The 17,229-nt window shown below is 38.5% G+C and overlaps 1 protein-coding gene across 8 annotated transcripts; it reads right to left on the bottom strand.

Moving 5' to 3' along the window:
• Window positions 1-267: 267 nt before the first annotated feature.
• Window positions 268-17,181, bottom strand: DCAF16 (DDB1 and CUL4 associated factor 16). 8 transcript variants are annotated; one of them, XR_004027316.1, is made up of 4 exons: window positions 16,819-17,129; window positions 11,431-11,549; window positions 10,721-11,088; window positions 268-1,875 (listed from the first exon to the last, which is right to left on the bottom strand). XR_004027316.1 is itself a non-coding variant. In XM_012499702.2 (3 exons), the coding sequence occupies exon 3, from the start codon at window positions 10,458-10,460 to the stop codon at window positions 9,810-9,812; it is 651 nt and encodes a 216-aa protein (XP_012355156.1). In that variant the 5' UTR covers window positions 10,461-11,088; window positions 11,431-11,549; window positions 16,819-17,129; the 3' UTR covers window positions 7,410-9,809. The 8 variants fall into 8 exon arrangements, 5 of the variants coding, with proteins under 5 accessions (XP_012355156.1, XP_012355159.1, XP_030657015.1 ...); XR_004027317.1 differs by having other exon boundaries at window positions 10,721-11,073; XR_004027318.1 differs by lacking the exons at window positions 10,721-11,088; window positions 11,431-11,549 and adding an exon at window positions 7,155-7,281.
• Between the last annotated feature and the right edge of the window lie 48 nt (window positions 17,182-17,229).

Raw genomic sequence — 17,229 nt, 5'->3', positions numbered from 1 at the left:
GGATAGCATTAGGAGATATATCTAATGTTAAATGAGGAGTTAATGGGTGCAGCACACCAACATGGCACATGGATACATATGTAACAAACCTGCACGTTGCGCACATGTACCCTAAAACTTAAATACAAAAAAAAAAAGTGTTTGGCAGTTTTATTAAAAATAAATACACAACTACTCTGATATAGCAATTTGATGCCTAGGTATATACCCAAAGGAATGAATACACATATCCACAAAAAACCAAAACAAAACAAAACAATACACACAGAATGTTTATTATAGCTTTATTCATAATAACAAAAAATTGGAAATAACTTAAATGTCAACAGGTAAAAGGATAAATGAATTATGATATATTCATATAATCAAATAGTCTATAACAATAAAAAAAGAACAAGCACGTTGCTGAAAGAAGCCAGGCATAAAACAATATATACAGTATGATTCCATTCACATGAAATCTGAGAACAAGCAAAACTAACAGATCTTTAGAAAAGAGGAGTTATTTCTGGGAGATGTATAGACTAGGAAAGGGCACAAGAGAATTTGAAATTTTTAATACTTTAATCTGAGTGTATACATTTTTATATGATCTTGATATGAATGTATACATATGTAAAAAATCAAGTACACTTATGATTAGTGCACTCTATTTACTGTATATATGTGATTTCTTACTTAGAAAAAAGGAGATGGACAAACCTGGCATGGTTTACTCAATAGATTTGATGACAGAGAGAAAAACCTATCAGCATACATATCACTTGCAAGTAAATAAAAACTCATTCTGAGATTATGTAATATTAATATAAACAAAGCATAGAAAAAAACCCTGAATCATAACTCATAAGGAAACATCTCAAATATTATATAGGAATATATTATGGACCAGCCACTGTATGTAACCATATCTTGATAGCAAAAATAGCGTGGAAGATGAAAAACAGTATCGAATTTCAGAATATTATTTTTAAAAAGTAGATACAGGTTGAGTATCCCTTATCTGAAATGTGTGGGAACAGAAGTGCTTCAGATTTAACTTTTTCAGATTTTGGAATATTTATGTATACATAATGAGATATCTTTGGGATGGGAAGTCTAAACATGAAATTCATTCATTTTTCATATATACATAGCTTAAAGGTAATTTTATACAATAGTTTTAATAAACTATGTATTGTGTGCCTTTGTTTTGACTGACCTGTCACATGAGGTCAGGTGTGAAATTCTCCATTTGTGCGGTCATGTTGGCACTCAAAAAGTTTTGGATTTTGGAGCATTTCAGATTTTAATTTTTGGATTAGGAATGGTCAACCTGTAATTCTTTATGCTTTTGATTCTACAGAGGCTAAAATTTAAACAAAAAGCTTGCTGAAATTACTGCTATAGACTATGCATTATTTCTGTAAATAAATACAAAATTGAGATTTCCCTAAGCAAATCAAATACAAAAACAAATTGAAAAACTTTTTATTTTCTAAAAATATCTTCTGCGGCACACATCTTATTGAAGTCAGCATCTACTGCAATTGTGGAGTATTATGCCGTAAGGACCAATCTAATTATAGCTGACAAGACTCCAATTAGCCTATACTTTTAATGTCAAATTTTTAAAAACTGATTACTAAATAACATTACTTTCTAAGAAATAAAATTTCAAATTTCCTGCTCATTTATACACTTTCCATTGTACTCAAATACTTTGTTCCCAGTTTTCCTAGAGACCTACTTCCTGGAACCTCCATCCTACTTACTTGGCACAGTAGTCATCCTGGGACTTTCCTCGTTTTCTTTTGTGACATCGTTTAGTTTCAAGATCCCATGCCTTCTCAGATTACTCCCTCATTTTGGTGAAGCACATCTTCCAGTGGCTTCCTAAGAAAGGGTAGATGGTGAGATAAAATTCTGAGACCATGCAAGTCTTAAGGTATCTTTATTTTAGCCCCACTCTTGATTGGATTATTTGAGTACAAAATTCTAGCTTGGAAATCATTTCTTTTTAAATTTAAAGACCTTGCTTTCATAGTCTTCCGGCATCCAGTGTTGCTACCAAGAAGTCTAAATGCCATTTTTATGTAACTTCCCCTGCTACCTTTTTTGGGAAGCTTTTAGGTCCTTCCATAACTCCAGCATTCTGAAATATCCTAACAATGTGCTTTGTTATTTTTTAATTCATTTCACAGGGCACTTAGTGGACCCTTTTAATTTAGGAGACTAAAGTCTTATATTTTCGGGAAATGTTCTTTATTTTTTTTCTCTCTTCACCTTCTTTCTCTGTTCTCTCATTTTGGAACTCTTATTTATTAGATGTTGCATCTTATTCAGGTTTAAGTTTCTTTTTTGTTCTTGCCTACTTTTCATCTCTTTGTTCTGCTTTTTAAAATGTCTTCAAGTTATTTTCTAATACATCTACTGAATGTTTAATTTTGGTTTCCTGTTCTTCCAATAGCTTTTGTTTTTGGATTGTTCATTTTTAAAAATAGCATCCTGATCCTATTTCATGGAAGCAGTATATTCGTTTCTGAGAATATCACAGCTTCTTTGTGTTCATCTTTCATGTTGAAGGTTTCCTCAAATATCTAGTGATCCTTGGCTATCTGTGTATAGTGATTTCAAGTGACTGAAAGCTGTATATGAATGAGCAGGGCTTGTGGACTCTCAGTTTCACTGTAACAAATAATCGAGTGTCAAGCTGTTTTTTTACTGCTCGTCTTTTTGGGTCGGGTGAGCAGGGCTGGAGTATAAGCCCCATTGCCAGATTCTGTAGTCAGATGGAGAAAGTGGACTGGAGGCTCATAATGTTCAGAATATTCACATTCTGTCAATCATTTTGTCTTCCATATAGCACATCACTACCACTACCATCCTCCCCGTCCTCAGTTCTAAGTCTATTTGGTTTAATTTCTCCAGACAACAAGTCTTCAGTCATCTGCTAGAGAGATAGCTGCCTGCCTACAAAGGAAGAGCAAAAATTCAACTTTCTTTATTACTCCCACCTTCCAGAGTACCTTGTGCCTTTAAATCCTTGGGTCTTTTGGGGTTTCTGGAAGGCAAAGATAGGTGTTCCAAATTTGTGAACTTTTTCTGTGATGAAGAATGGCTATCATAACTGCTACCTATCAAGTTTTTTTTTTTTTTTTTTTTTTTTTTTTAAGAGTGGTATACTTTCCCTTCATGGTAAAGAAGAGTGAGAAAGTAACTGCTTAAAACACACACAGACGGCCAGGTGTGGTGGCTCACGCCTGTAATCCCAGCACTTTGGGAGGCTGAGGCGGGTGGATCATGAGGTCAGGAGATCGAGACCATCCTGGCCAACATGGTGAAACCGTCTCTACTAAAATACAAAAAATTAGCTGGGCGTGGTGGTGCGCGCCTGTAGTCCCAGCTAATCAGGAGGCCAAGACAGGGAAATTGCTTGAACACAGGAGGTGGAGATTGCAGTGAGCCGAGATTGCGCCACTGCACTCCAGCCTGGCAACAGAGCGATTCTCCATCTCACAACAACAACAAACCACAAACCCAAACTACCTGCTGTTAAGACAGCATTTAAAAAATTTGTGTTTGCAAATATTGTAATGGTTATGTGGTTATTTTAGCTAAATACCATGTGTCTCCTATAAAGTCTCATATCTGCAATTGGGCCTCCTCTTCTGACACTCAACAACAGTTCTAAGAAATAAATAAATATATAAGAAATACAACTTGGGTCAACTATGTGTGAGCCTTCCTCATCCCCCGTCTCTTATTATTAAATATTATTATTTTAGAGACGAGCACTTGCTCTGGTGCCCATGTTGGAGTGCAGTGGCATGATCATAACCCACTGCAACCTCAAACTCCTCAGCTCAAGCAATCCTCCCAATTTAGCCTCCTGAGTAGGTAGGACTACGGGTGTGCACCAGCATTGCTCCTGGCTACTAATCAATTACTTAGACATAAGAAAACAACACGTACTGGAAAGAGTCAAGACAGTTCCTGGGAACAACTATATAGACTAAAACCCAAGCTTAATCCATGCCACTAACATATTTATAGGGTTGCAGATAAAATGCAGGAAACTACATTTGAATTTCAGATAAATACCGTAACTTTTTTCCAGTATATGTGCCATATTTCATTATTTATCTGAAATTCAAATGTATTTGGGTGTCCTGTATTTCTGTTTGCTAAATCTGGCAACCCAACCCATTTAAAGAAACGTGTCCCAAGTGGGATGTGACAACATAGAAAAACTGCATTCAAAGAAGGAAACTGGGGTCTGGTCCAAAGCTTTGAAGCCATGGGAGTCTACTTAAGTACCAAATAGATAGACAGGGACCAATATCATATAACACGCTTTGCAGTAAGTCTACATGGAATGCATTGTCTGTGGCCAACATTAATGCCAGCCTTCAATTGATTCAGAAATTAGAATTCTTCAGGTTGTGGCTGCACCCTTCTTTCACCAGAGCTCTGCCACTCTATCAGGCCATTCTGGTTACTCAGGGTGCAACCAGAAAGCCCATCTACGGTCTTTTTTGATGGAAGATGGCCACACCCTTGGGCTTTTCCACTTGTTTGGTACCTCTCAAAGGAAGTTGCCCCTACTGGTCCATTGCTTAATTAATTTATTGTAAACCAAAACCATCAGCTGATGCACTGGAGTGTCAGGTCCCACAGCTGATACCATAGATGGAAGGGTAATATTAGGCATAAGCTGAGCAGTTAACCCAAACTTAACAATTTCTCCCCAAATAAAACTATAGTACCAGCTCCTTATTAACTGCAACACTCATTTCAGGAATTTCATCTGGTTTCTGTTGCTAATTTGATAAACTAGCTTGGTTTATGTGTATACTAGGAAGTCAGTTTTAATCTTGTTAAGCTAACCAGTATCCTGAGTCCCTTCTGAATGATTATTTTTATATAGAGCCTAACTCCCCTAATGATCCCAGGAATTTTCATATCATGTGTCATAATCATCTTCCTAAATAAACTGCCCAAATTCCAGTCAACTTCCTGTTTTATGATTCAACTTAAAACTGTTGCTAATATTTTTAACTGACTCCACAGTTTAGAAGCAATAACCCTATAGCTGTCTTCCTGTTACACTGTTATTTTCCATTTTTTTTTTTTTAAACCAGGTACCAGTGTAACACCAGCACTTTGGGAGGCTGACGTGGGAAGATCGCTTGAGCTCAGGAGTTCCTGACCAGCCTGAGTGAAACTGTCTCTATAAAGAAATACAAAAATTGGCCTGTGTGGTGGTGTGCACCTGTAGTCCACAGCTACTGATGAGGCTGAGGTGGGAGGATGGCTTGAACCTGGGAGGTCGAGGCTGCAGTGAGCCAAGATCATGCCCCTGCACTCCAGCCTGGGCAAGAGTGAAACCCTGTGTCAAAAAAACCAAAAAACAGGCATTCATTTTCCACAGCTCATTGAGAATAGCTGGTCATAGCTCTCACAGAAGACGGGAAGCCAGCAAGTGTCAGGTCACTGTGGTATATCCTCATTCTTTCCATTTCTTGGTCTCAGTTGCAAACTTTTATAGTAAGTCTCACTGCTGCTGCTAATTGAAAGGAAGAGCTTGGCAAACTGCATGAAATTAGCAGACTCAAATATGTAGTCATTAACTCAACTTTACTTAAAATTATTTGAGACACATCATATTTTTCTTTTAGCAACAGCAAGTTGACATAGAAGTACTTGTGGTTGGTCCAGCTAATGTAACTCCCTCAGTCCAATGGATATCACTGGCGGACAGATATGTTACCAGCTTGTACAGTTATCTCATGAAGTCTGAGAAGTTATCCAGACTTCTCAGGCTGTCCTATATATCCTAGCTACCTAAGCAAAACACTTTTGGCCCTGATCTTTGTGCCACTACCTTGTGATTAGCAGATATAATTTAAATCTGTATACAAAATATCTATATATTTTCCCCATTTCCTTGGCTGAGTATCCATTGTGGGGGTTTAATTGAAGTCTGCCCTCCACATGAATCTTCATTACACTTGGATGGCTGCTCCATTCAATTATTTTATATGATTCTCCACTATATGCTATTTTCAATATGTGAAGGGCCAACATATGGATTAGGGTTTAGGTTTATTTAATATGACCCTAGATAGCAGAAATGGCTTGGGGTAATATGTAGGTTCATATATTTTAAAAGTAATTTCCTATGTGTAGTAATCTTATTTAGTTTTGCATTCCCAGTGTCTGCACTAGAGTAGGCACTTCTCCATAGCAATATTGGATGAATGGCTAAATTTCTAACAAGAGATATTTAAAACTAACAGGCTGCTCCAAAAGACATGTTCTCTAACACTGGAGGCAAAAGTAGAAAGCCAGATGCAAGCCAACTTACGCATAAGAAAAAACCCAAGTGAATTCTAAAGTCTTTAAATGCTTTAGCTATTTATAGTAATATCAAAACATTTTCATCAGAGACTTTTTAATATGGACAGGTGTGATAGAAGGCCCAGCAGGAAGGGCTTCTATCCCCTAGAGGGGACCTATCATATGCCCTCCTGCCATGCATGTATATGGATTTTTTCCTTTTCTTAGGAAGCAGATGGGATCAAAAGACATGATTATGGTCTTTGAGGCTCAAGGTATCTGGACTGTTTTAATAAAAATGTTGCCTATGGCTGGGCATGGTAGCTCACACCTGTAATCCCAGCACTTTGGGAGGCTGAGGCGGGTGGATCACCTGAAGTCAGGAGTTAAGAGACTAGCCTGACCAACTGAGAAACCCCGTCTCTACTAAAAATACAAAATTAGCCCGGCGTGGTGGCACATGCCTGTAATCCCAGCTACTCGGGAGGCTGAGGCAGAATTGCTTGGACCCGGGAGGTGGAGGTTGCAGTAAGCTGAGATTGCACCATTGCATTCCAGCCTAGGCAACAAGAGCAAAACTCCATCTCAAAAAAAAAAAAAGTTGCCTATCTGCACTGAGAAAGTAAGACAGTTAATGTCTACTGGTTTAGAAATAGTTTCCTTACTCCTTTGATAAATGTTTCTATAAATAGAGGATAAATTCATCTTTTTATCCTAATCATGGGGACTGCATTTAACCAGAAGCCAACATAGGGAGTGCAAAGGTAGTAAATTCATTCCCAAGCCCAGTGTTTATGCCACACAAAAAGTTAACTTAAGGCTTATTTAAGTACCTGTTATTTTGTGCAACCTGGAATTACTTAAAATATATAAACAAATAAGCTGACTTTGCATCTTGACTGAGTATCAGACATTTTCTTCTTTAAGTGTGTTTCTTCTCTAGAGACGCCAAGTCATCTCCTGTCAGACATAATATATAGATTCAGGTACTGTATCTATTAACTCTATTCAGTACTTAGTGAATGTAGAATATGCCTTAAGCAAAGTAGGATCTATTTCATTTGTTGAGGACAAATGACCATACTCTGTTCAGTATGTACAAAGCTACTGGTTTATTCAGCTGCCAAGCTGGGGAAAGGCTTCCTTTCGAAGTGAATAGCAAAAATGCATTCATGAGCAAGGCACTTTTATACACACACAGAGAGAAAAAGGAACATATTATGAACACATAAACATCAACATATTTTAATATGCAGACCTCTTCCCTACTCCTCCCACCTCCACTTAAACAAACAAAGAAAAAAAGCAAACAGTTTCCTGTAACATTTTAGAAACCAGTTTCACAGAATATCTACATAGGAACAATTTCTGATACATTCAGTTACACTAACAATATGATACGGTTTCAGGTCAATAAGTTCCACTAACAAATACCTCTATTCTACAATTCCCTCTTTTTTTCCTTTAGACAAGACAACTAAGTCTCAGCAGAAATATTCACTAGGTTATAAGCATTCTTCTCTCTTCTTAAAGTTGCTATATATTTACACAATTTGTGATTTTTAACTGCCTTTTTTTTTTTTTTTTTTGAGACGGTGTCTCGCTCTTGCCCAGGCTGGAGTGCAGTGGCGTGATCTCGGCTCACTGCAATCTCCACCTCCCAGGTTCAAGCAATTCTCCTGTCTCAGCCTCCCAAGTAGCTGCAATTACAGGCGCATGCCACCACGCCCGGCTAATTTTTGTATTTTTAGTAGAGACGGGCTTTCACCATGTTGGCCAGGCTGGTCACGAACTCCTGATCTCAAGTGATCCACCTGCCTCAGCCTCCCAAACTCTTGGGATTACAGGCGTGAGCCACCGTGCCTGGCCTGCTTCAATTTTTTGATGCCACTTTGTAAACAGCACTTAATTATGGAAAATAGGAAAAAGCAAAACTAAAATAATGAAGAGGATATATATATATACTTTTCACAATCTCTTTTCTGATTCCCTTTAGATGCCCAGTCAACCAGGACCACACACAGATTTAATTTTATTTGTAGAGTATATGAAAAGATTTAATAGTCTCATGCATTTTATTTTATGTATACTGATTTCTATGTTTTGACTCATTTAAATAAACAAGACTCATTTACAAGGGCATATACTCTTCCTTGTTTGGTCAGAAGAAAATCTATAGCTAAATCTACTTAGAAAAACAATGCTGCTAAAACTCTTAACTTCAGATTGTATTAGGCTGAGATTTTCTAATAAGAAGTTTCTTTAAAATTAGAAGGGTTCCTGAAAAGTTTGCAATGGATGTGGAAAGTACTTGAACTTTTACTCCAGGAAATGCTATACAGATTAAAATTTTAATCCATTAGCAGTTAATACTGAAAGCAGAAATGCCCTCTTAATCATTTTTCCATTCATCTTTTGAAACGTGTTTTATTTACTCTTGACAAAAGCCCGAGTACCAAGATTCAGGAAACACATTCCCTACAGAACAGGTGTTTGTTTAATCCCAAGGGATGATCTTATAGGCTGATTTAGCCAGAGACAGCCTGGTGGGCGACTTTGATATAGAACATTCATGCTGTAATTTTAAGTACCATAATAAGTTTGTTGTAGTATAGGCTAGGCTTAAAATTGCACTCCTCCCTGCCCCCACCCCCCCAAAAAAAAGAAAAAAATAAAAGGAACCCTGAAGAGTGTCATATGCAGGCACATCTATACAAAAGCTGGGAAGGAAATTCATATCCCTGCCATTTTCCTTTGTGTAGTTACTCAATTTAATTCAACTACCTCCATAGAAATGCATGTTAGAGAATAGTATGCTCAGAAAGGTATTATTGTGGGTAGCTAACTTCTTGCTTTCAACAATGGCTGGATCACAAAAGGGGTGGTGGTCTACTTTTCTTCATTAATAACCAGATATCTCATTAAAGCCATTCAGAAAGGCAGAGTAAATTGGGGTGGGGAGGGTGAGAAGTGAGTGTGGAGAATATTCAACTATCTTTTGTAATATGGTCCCCTTAACTAATTCTCCATTTTTTTTTTTTAAGACTGAGTCTCGCTCTGTTACCCAGGCTGGAGTACAGTGGCACAATCTTGATTCCCCGCAACCTCTGCCTCCTGGGTTCAAGTGATTCTCCTGTTTCAGCCTCCCAAGTAGCTGGGATTACAGGTGTGCACTGCTGCACCTGGCTAATTTTTTTTATTTTTAGTAGAGACGGAGTTTCACTGTTGGCAAGGCTGGTCTCAAACTTCTGACCTCAGGAGATCCATCTGCCTCAGCCTCCCAAAGTGGTGGGATTACAGGGGTGAGCCACCATGCCTGGCCTTGATATTAGCATTTTATCCACAGGGTTTGTCAAAGGGTAGCCTCATTGGCTTGCCAGGGCATAAGAGAGTTTGACTGAGAAGGCATTAGTGGGTTGTGTAATGACTAATTTTGTACCCCTTTCTCAATTAGCAACATCAGAGATATCAGAGCAAATGGTAGATCTTTACAGTGATGCAGTTAGGAGTTTGTTAACTGCCTTTTGGAAGTCAGTGTAAGAATAAGTAGTGTTGATGGGTTCAGTACGAGTTGTTTCCTTAACTGTTTTAGTCAGCCAGCCACAGCAACACCCAGAAACACATGAATTAGGGATCTGTTTTAGGTATTCAGGTATGGGAGTGGCTCTACTCAACGTTCGGCTTAGCTGTTTGGTGGCAAATTGCAGTGCTCCATTTAGAGTGGCATGATCTCTAGAGAGCCGGCTGGGACTTGTAAGAGGCTTTTGAAAAGGTGGGACTCCACAAGAGGCCAGAGGGGGCCATTCAGGAATTGGTTCCAGTTTGGGGACACAATGGGAACAATGGGAGAGTCTTAGACCTATCTCTCGAAGTATATGGACTGGTGTGCTTGGATCCAAGAGTTTAGCATGATACAACCAGGAATTAGGATTTAAAGGTTTCCAAGTTGTGGAATATTTTAAAAGGCACTTAACCTGCCAGGCAAGACTCTCAAGAGGCGATAAGTTGGGTACCATAGAGTCCTCTTCTTCAGAGGAATCCCACTCTTCCCCAGAACTTGCATTTAGGTAGCTAATGTTTTCTTCTTCCTCACTTTCTGATTCTGACAAGTGGTCAGGAGAGGGATTTCTAGGACCCATCAGAATAAAACAGAGTAAGGAACCAGAAAAAGGTAATAATCTAAGCCAGCAGAACACTGACTAACACTGGCAAATAGAAATGAGATGAAAAATCCTTTCGCCAAGATTAATTTGTCTTTCAGTCCATTACACACATAAAGTATGCTTGCGGCCCACACCACTGTGCCGTTCTTCAAGATTATGTTGTATATTCTTCACTTACAAAGAAGACATCTCAGTTTCCAGGACCAGTTCAGTGTGTAAAAGTATTAGTCACTTACCAGTGGCACAGGTCAGAGTATCTCCTTCAAATCCTGGCTACCCAAGAATAGAAGGGGTCCTCATCTAGGCAAGCTGATTTACTTAGCATAGTCCCAATTGGTAGTGCTACTGTGAAGAGACACTTTTTGTGCTGTTTTGCTGGCAGTGATATTATATCTACTTGACAATGAAAAGCAGCTCAGTAGTTGTCTTGGTTGTCCGCTGGTATAGCAACTTTTGTGCAGGGGGGAATGATGGGATGAGCTGTCAAGAACATCTGGTGTGTAAGGATCCGATGCTTTCCATAGGTGATGCAAATGCCCTTGGAAACTGGTGATTTAGCTGTTGGACTATCTGGAAAGGTAGCCTTAACCTGTGAATGAGAAGACTAGAGACATGATATTAAAGCCTGAAAGCACTGGATAACATTATTGCCTACTTAACTTCAGGATATCTAAAATCAGAACAAATGCTGAGCAAGAAGTCTTACAGACTCTTCCCTCTCTATCTCACAGGCTTAGGCCAATTTACCTGTTGGTAATACCTCTTACAATCACAGTATTGGGAAGGAAAGTCTGGGGCCATTTTATTCTTTGTTGGCACATAACTGGGCCAGTTTGTATGCAGTTTTAGCCCAGAAAATCACTTTTGCAAAAGCTGATCCCTTATGCCCCAAACTCCAAATAGACAGCTATAAAAGGTATTTTTTTTTTTTTTTTTTTTTTTTTACCTTCAGAGGTGCTTGTTGGAATTAGTTTTAGGGGGCCTGTCCTGGTGGTAGAGCTGCTAGATGTTAGGACTCTTGCTGGGACCTCAGAAGTTGTGATCCTATAACCACTTCTATATAAGCTGTTCCACAAAAAAGAAAAAAGCATGAAAACTGACCAGCTCCTTTTATAAAGATAATAAAAATAAATTCCAAACTTAGAGATGAACCAAACAAGAAAAGTACAGGCTCACTTCACTTGCAAAATCCTAAATATCACTTAACAGAATCCAATAGTACATTAAAAATAATGTTATCAAATACGGCCTATCCCAGGAAAGTAAGAATAGCTCAAATTAAAAAAAAAAATGTGTAAGTTGCCAGAACTAAGGGAAAAAAAGATAATTTTATTGAATGTGGATGACCTTTGTTAGTTCCTGACCAACAGGTATTTATGCTTTAAAAGACAAAACAAAACATTTTTACCAAACTAGAAAGAGAATGTAACTTTCTCAATTTGGTAAAGGTTATCTACCAAAAGTTTTAAGCAAACATTATCCTGAATAAGATGAGATACATTTCCTTTAAAAGTGAAGTCAGGGGCAGGGCAGTGGCTCATGCTTGTAATCCCAGCATTTTGGGAGGCCAAGGGTGGAGGATCACTTGAGATCAGGAGTTCAAGACCAGCCTGGGCAATATAGCAAGACCTTGTCTCTACAAAAAATTTTTAAAAATTTAGCCAGGCATGGTGGTGTGTGCCTTTAGTTCTAGCTACTTGGGAGGCAGAGGCAGGAGGATTGCTTGAGCCCAGGGGTTGGAGGCTGCATGGTGAGCTATGATCATACCGCTGTACTCTAGTCTGGGTGACAGAATGAGACTCTTCTCTACAACAACAAAAAACAAAGTGAAATTAGCTAAAGATGGCCATGTTGACTGAGACTGATACTGTCTGACACAGTACTAAAAGTCCTAATCAACGTTTTTCTCTTTTTGAAAAAAGATACGTTAAGAATTGGAAGAGATAAAACTATTAGCTTACAGATGATATCATCCAATTTAAAAAAACCATACAAACTCTTAAGAGTTCAACAGGGTTCCTGATCTGAGATTAACCTATGAATATTCATTAATTTAATTACTTATATAACACTATTTGCCATGTACTACTCTAGTAACTGCACAAATGTTAACTATTTTAAAATTCTTCTAATAACCCTAAAAGTTGGTACTTTTATTGTCCCCATCTTACCTGTGGATTAAGTTACGTGACCAAAGCCATTCATCTAGTAAGTCACAGGGCCAGTGTTTCAACTCAGGCACTGTTAACTTTTATACCAGCAATACTAACTAGACCATATATAAAGACATTTCACAGAAGGAAAAACAAACAACAAAAACCTAATCCTATAAAGAACCTAGGAACTAATCATTAATATACAAGACCTAATAAACAATATAGACGATAATTTAAAATACAGACATTCCATGCTCTTGGAACTAATCATTAATATACAAGACCTAATAAACAATATAGACGATAATTTAAAATACAGACATTCCATGCTCTTGGATGGAACAAATATCATAAAGATATCAACTTTCTCCCTATTTATACAATTCCAATCAAATTTTTAAGGAACTCTATAAACAAACCTTAAAGTTTATATAGAAAGAATAAAATTCCACATATAGCCAAATAAACTGTTTAAACAGAAGAGTAAGGGAGTTCCTATTCTTCAAGGTATGTCCTATGACTAAAGTCACAGAAATTAAAATAGGGTAGGATTAGCGCTAAGAACAGACAATAGTCCAATAGAGCAGAACAGAGCTTAAAAACAGAGCTATATATAATTTGGGAATGTAATATAAAATAAGGTTGGCACATAAACTAAGGGTGAATGGATATGTTTAGTACTTATTATTGGTACAACTGGCTCATTATATGAAAAAAAGTAAAACTGTATTGGAATAAGAATTAAGAAAAAATTAAGAACAGGGTTAAGAAAAAAATGGAAAGTAAAACCATATAATACATATACATATAATGACATGTATAAGGGAGGATTCATGATGGATTAAAGAGCTAATGGGGATGGTAAAACTATATAGTTAGTTAAATATAATACAGAGTATCTTTGTGAAATGAGGCCAGGGAAAGACTTCTTAAACAAAAAAGCATAAAGCACCAGACCAAAAAATGAATTTAATCACATCACGATTAATCATTTCTGGACTGAACTAAAGATACCAAGGACAAAGTTAAATCAAGTTTTAAGAAAGATAGCAACTTCATTAAAGAAATGAGCAAAGGACAAAGATACCCAAATTATAGAAGAGAAAATCCCAAGGCATGAACAATATGATCACATTATGCTATCAGTTTGGCAGCATAAGAAAGCTGGGTAACACCAAATGTCAGTGAGTTCTTTTTTGGAACTGGCACTGCTGGTGGGATTGCAGAATGGAGTAACTGTTCCGAAGAACAGTCCGGCAGCACTACTTAGGCAAACTATTTGCACATCTCATGATCTAGCAATCCTACTTTTGGGCATAGATAGCAAAGAAATTCCCGTAAGAACAACATGTATGAAGATATACCCTGAAGCTACACCTGTGATGACAGGAATTAGAAGCATTCTAGGTTCCTATCGCTGGAGAAGCAGACTAGTAAAATGTGGTGGAAATACATTCCAAGTATATACAGCAACATGGGTGGCCTTTAAAGGCGCAGCTTTAAATGAGAAAAGAAACAGTATCAATGTCTGGTTTATGCTACTCTGTAGGGGGGATTTCCAAAATCAAAGTCAGTGAACATTTTCATTATCAAATACACTGAGTTGTACTAATAAGGTCATATGGTATGGCTTCAGGTCAGCAATTTTCCTCTAATGAGTATTTCTCTGGCTTTCACACACTCCTAGCACAGTGTCTGGCATATGAGTGGCTCAGTAAATGTATCTGAAAGAATCAGAGAATGGCAAAGGCCTGCAGTAAGTAACTACCACAAGCATGTTCTATTTTACTCCAGGGAGAGAACAGTTCCAAGTTATATCTTGGTGATTTGGTAATGTTAGACAAAGACAAATGAGATAATTTTTTAAGGCAGGATCAACATATATGACGCTACTACAGCAATATAAACGAAACTGCTTATAACTTTATCTTTAAGAAGAAACAATGTAATACTTCTAAGTTTAGTTTATAGTACTATTACCTTGTTCAATCTGAAAAAGAGCATTCATTCTTTGTCGTGGACCCATAAGTCTTTATAAACTGAGACAGGAGAAGCTGTTGGCTTTTAATTGTGCTGTCCTCTAATATTTTTACTATTTTCACTTCAACCAGATTGCACCTGTGAGATTACTAATTGGCTATACTTCAGTTATTATGTTACTCAGAAAATTTTTAAAAAGGCTCTTACTTTCCCATAATTGTTTTTGTTCTGTTTCATAGTACAAAAGTCAGGAAAAATGTAAGCTTTAAGGCAGTATACTATGTTGTTTAAATTTAATCTAGCACCTTTTAAAAATATTTTCAGATTATAATATCAAAAAATACCGAACCCCTACCCCCATGGCTTTAACCATTAAAAAAAAAAAAAAACCTAACCAAAATATAGTTAGGCTGACCTCTGGCGGCCAGATGTCTCATTCTTGTGTAACTGACAAAATGGTGTGATGTCTCTGTTGGTGACAAATAGAATATAGTAAAGAAATACTAGCCAGGCGCGGTGGCTCACGCCTGTAATCCCAACACTTTGGGAGGAAAAGGCGGGTAGATCGCCTGAGGTCAGGAGTTCAAGACCAGCCTGGCTAACATGGTGAAACCCCGCCTCTATTAAAAATACAAAAGATTAGCAAGGCGTGGTGGTGCATGCCTGTAACCCAGCTAGCTACTTGGGAGACTGAGGCGGGAGAATCGCTTGAACCCGGGAGGCAGAGGTTGCAGTGAGCCGAGATCGCGCCATTGCCCTCCAGCCTGGGCGACAGAGCAAGACTCTGTCTCAAAATAAAAATAAAAACAAATATTAGAAACGTCACAAAGCAAAATTATGGGCAACACAAATGTTACCACATTCTTATCTTAACTAGCAGTTGAATATCTACAAAGTTTGAGGAATTAAGCAGGAGAATGGATAAGGTATGGCATATTAATACAATGGAGTACTATAGAAACCTGTTTGTGCCGTATAAAAGAAGATCAAAGTTATCCTACAGGGTTTGTAAGCAGTAAACGAAGTAAAGTGCTTAGAATGGTGTCTGGCACATAATAAAGGTTAATTAAGTGCAAGTTACTATTATTAACATATCAATATGAACCACAGCAATATTGATTGAAAAAAGCCAGATGCACATGTAATTATTCATTTAATGGTTAAAACATGCAAAATAGTACAATATCCTCATTCAGGGATTTATTCATGTCATTAATATATTAAAATATGTCATTAATATATAAAAATCTGCATGGTAAAAGTTAACAGTAAATTCAGAAAATCCATTGCTTCTTTAGAGGGCAGGTAATTCAAAAGGAGAAACATGTACAGGTGGCTTTAGTAATGTTCTATTTCTTCAGCTGGCAGTAGGTTACTGAGGTGTAGGAGAGGGAAAAACGGCTTCTCTCCATCCTCCTAGGTTCTCTGGCTGGGTTACAAATTAGCCTGACACAGACATTAACAAGAAAAAAACCCCGTACTTAATTACATACGCAGAGGAGTCCCACCATGGTCAGATGATTGAAGATTATACAGCATCATGCCTACGCTACTCAAGAAATGGGGGCTTGCGGCTTTCTGGGGGATGGTGGCCACAAAGTTGTGGAAAAGTGAGGGGAGGAAATATATGGTGAATAAAAGTTGTCTTGGTATGCAGATACGATCTCCCAGGTAACAAAAATCATCGCAGAGCTGCCCTCTTCCTGATACAGATCCTTTACTGATGTATAATTCCTCTGTAGATGTAAATTTCTTTCACAACAGGACAGATTTTCAGAGCGACTCCTGTCTGCATTTTATCAGAATACCAGCTCAAAATATACCCTAGAAGTATATTGTAGGGTGGCATATTTTGGTCTCCTACAGTCCTATTTTTGGATGGTGCATCCTGAGATCCAACAGAAGTTCTGTCTAATTTCATTTAAAATTTAAAAACCTAGTTCCTACTCTTCTTTATTTTAACCACTACCCGAAAGACCTTTCCATTCTCTTGAGTTCTCCCTTAATACACTGTCCTTATGCACACTTGTAAACAGGTGCCCCACAGCTGCACATCTAGAAACGGCAGCAGCTAAGTTAGCCCGCCATCCCCCTTCGCAGCGATCCCCGGGCTGCCTGCACGCCCTGCGGAACCTCGCAGTCGGCTTCCCCAGGGCAGGGGCTAAGGTCTTCAAAAGACCGCATCCGTCTCCACTAACCTCGGGTCGCCCCGCTCAGCGGACCCAGCAGCGTCTCCCTTCTCAGAGGTGGCCGGGCCTCCGGAACGCGCTACGAACTTTCCTTTGTCGCAGTCTCTCGAAACGGAGCCCTCGTGTGGGGATTCCCCGCCCTTCGGCCACAAGGGAGGTTGTTATCCTCAGCAGATCTCCCGTTCTCACCCTTGGAGGATCGCTTTTTCTTTCTAGCCTCACGCTCAGCCGCACGACTCAGCTAGGCCTAACGCCAGCAACCCTTCCCCTCCGGTGGTAAGGCCACTCCGCTCAGCTCCCGCGCCGACGCTACTTCCGGTCGAGTCAAGGCCCCACCCCCTTAGAAACGCCACTTCCCTTCGTCAAAACGGTTGGTCACGGTTGAACCTAGACGCATGCGCCCAAAGCGCGGGGTGTGAG

This window comes from Nomascus leucogenys, chromosome 20 (genome assembly GCF_006542625.1).
Source record: "Nomascus leucogenys isolate Asia chromosome 20, Asia_NLE_v1, whole genome shotgun sequence".
NCBI lineage: Eukaryota > Metazoa > Chordata > Mammalia > Primates > Hylobatidae > Nomascus > Nomascus leucogenys.
Note: the sequence above shows the minus strand (reverse complement) of the source record. Positions and strands in the feature narration are given on the sequence as shown.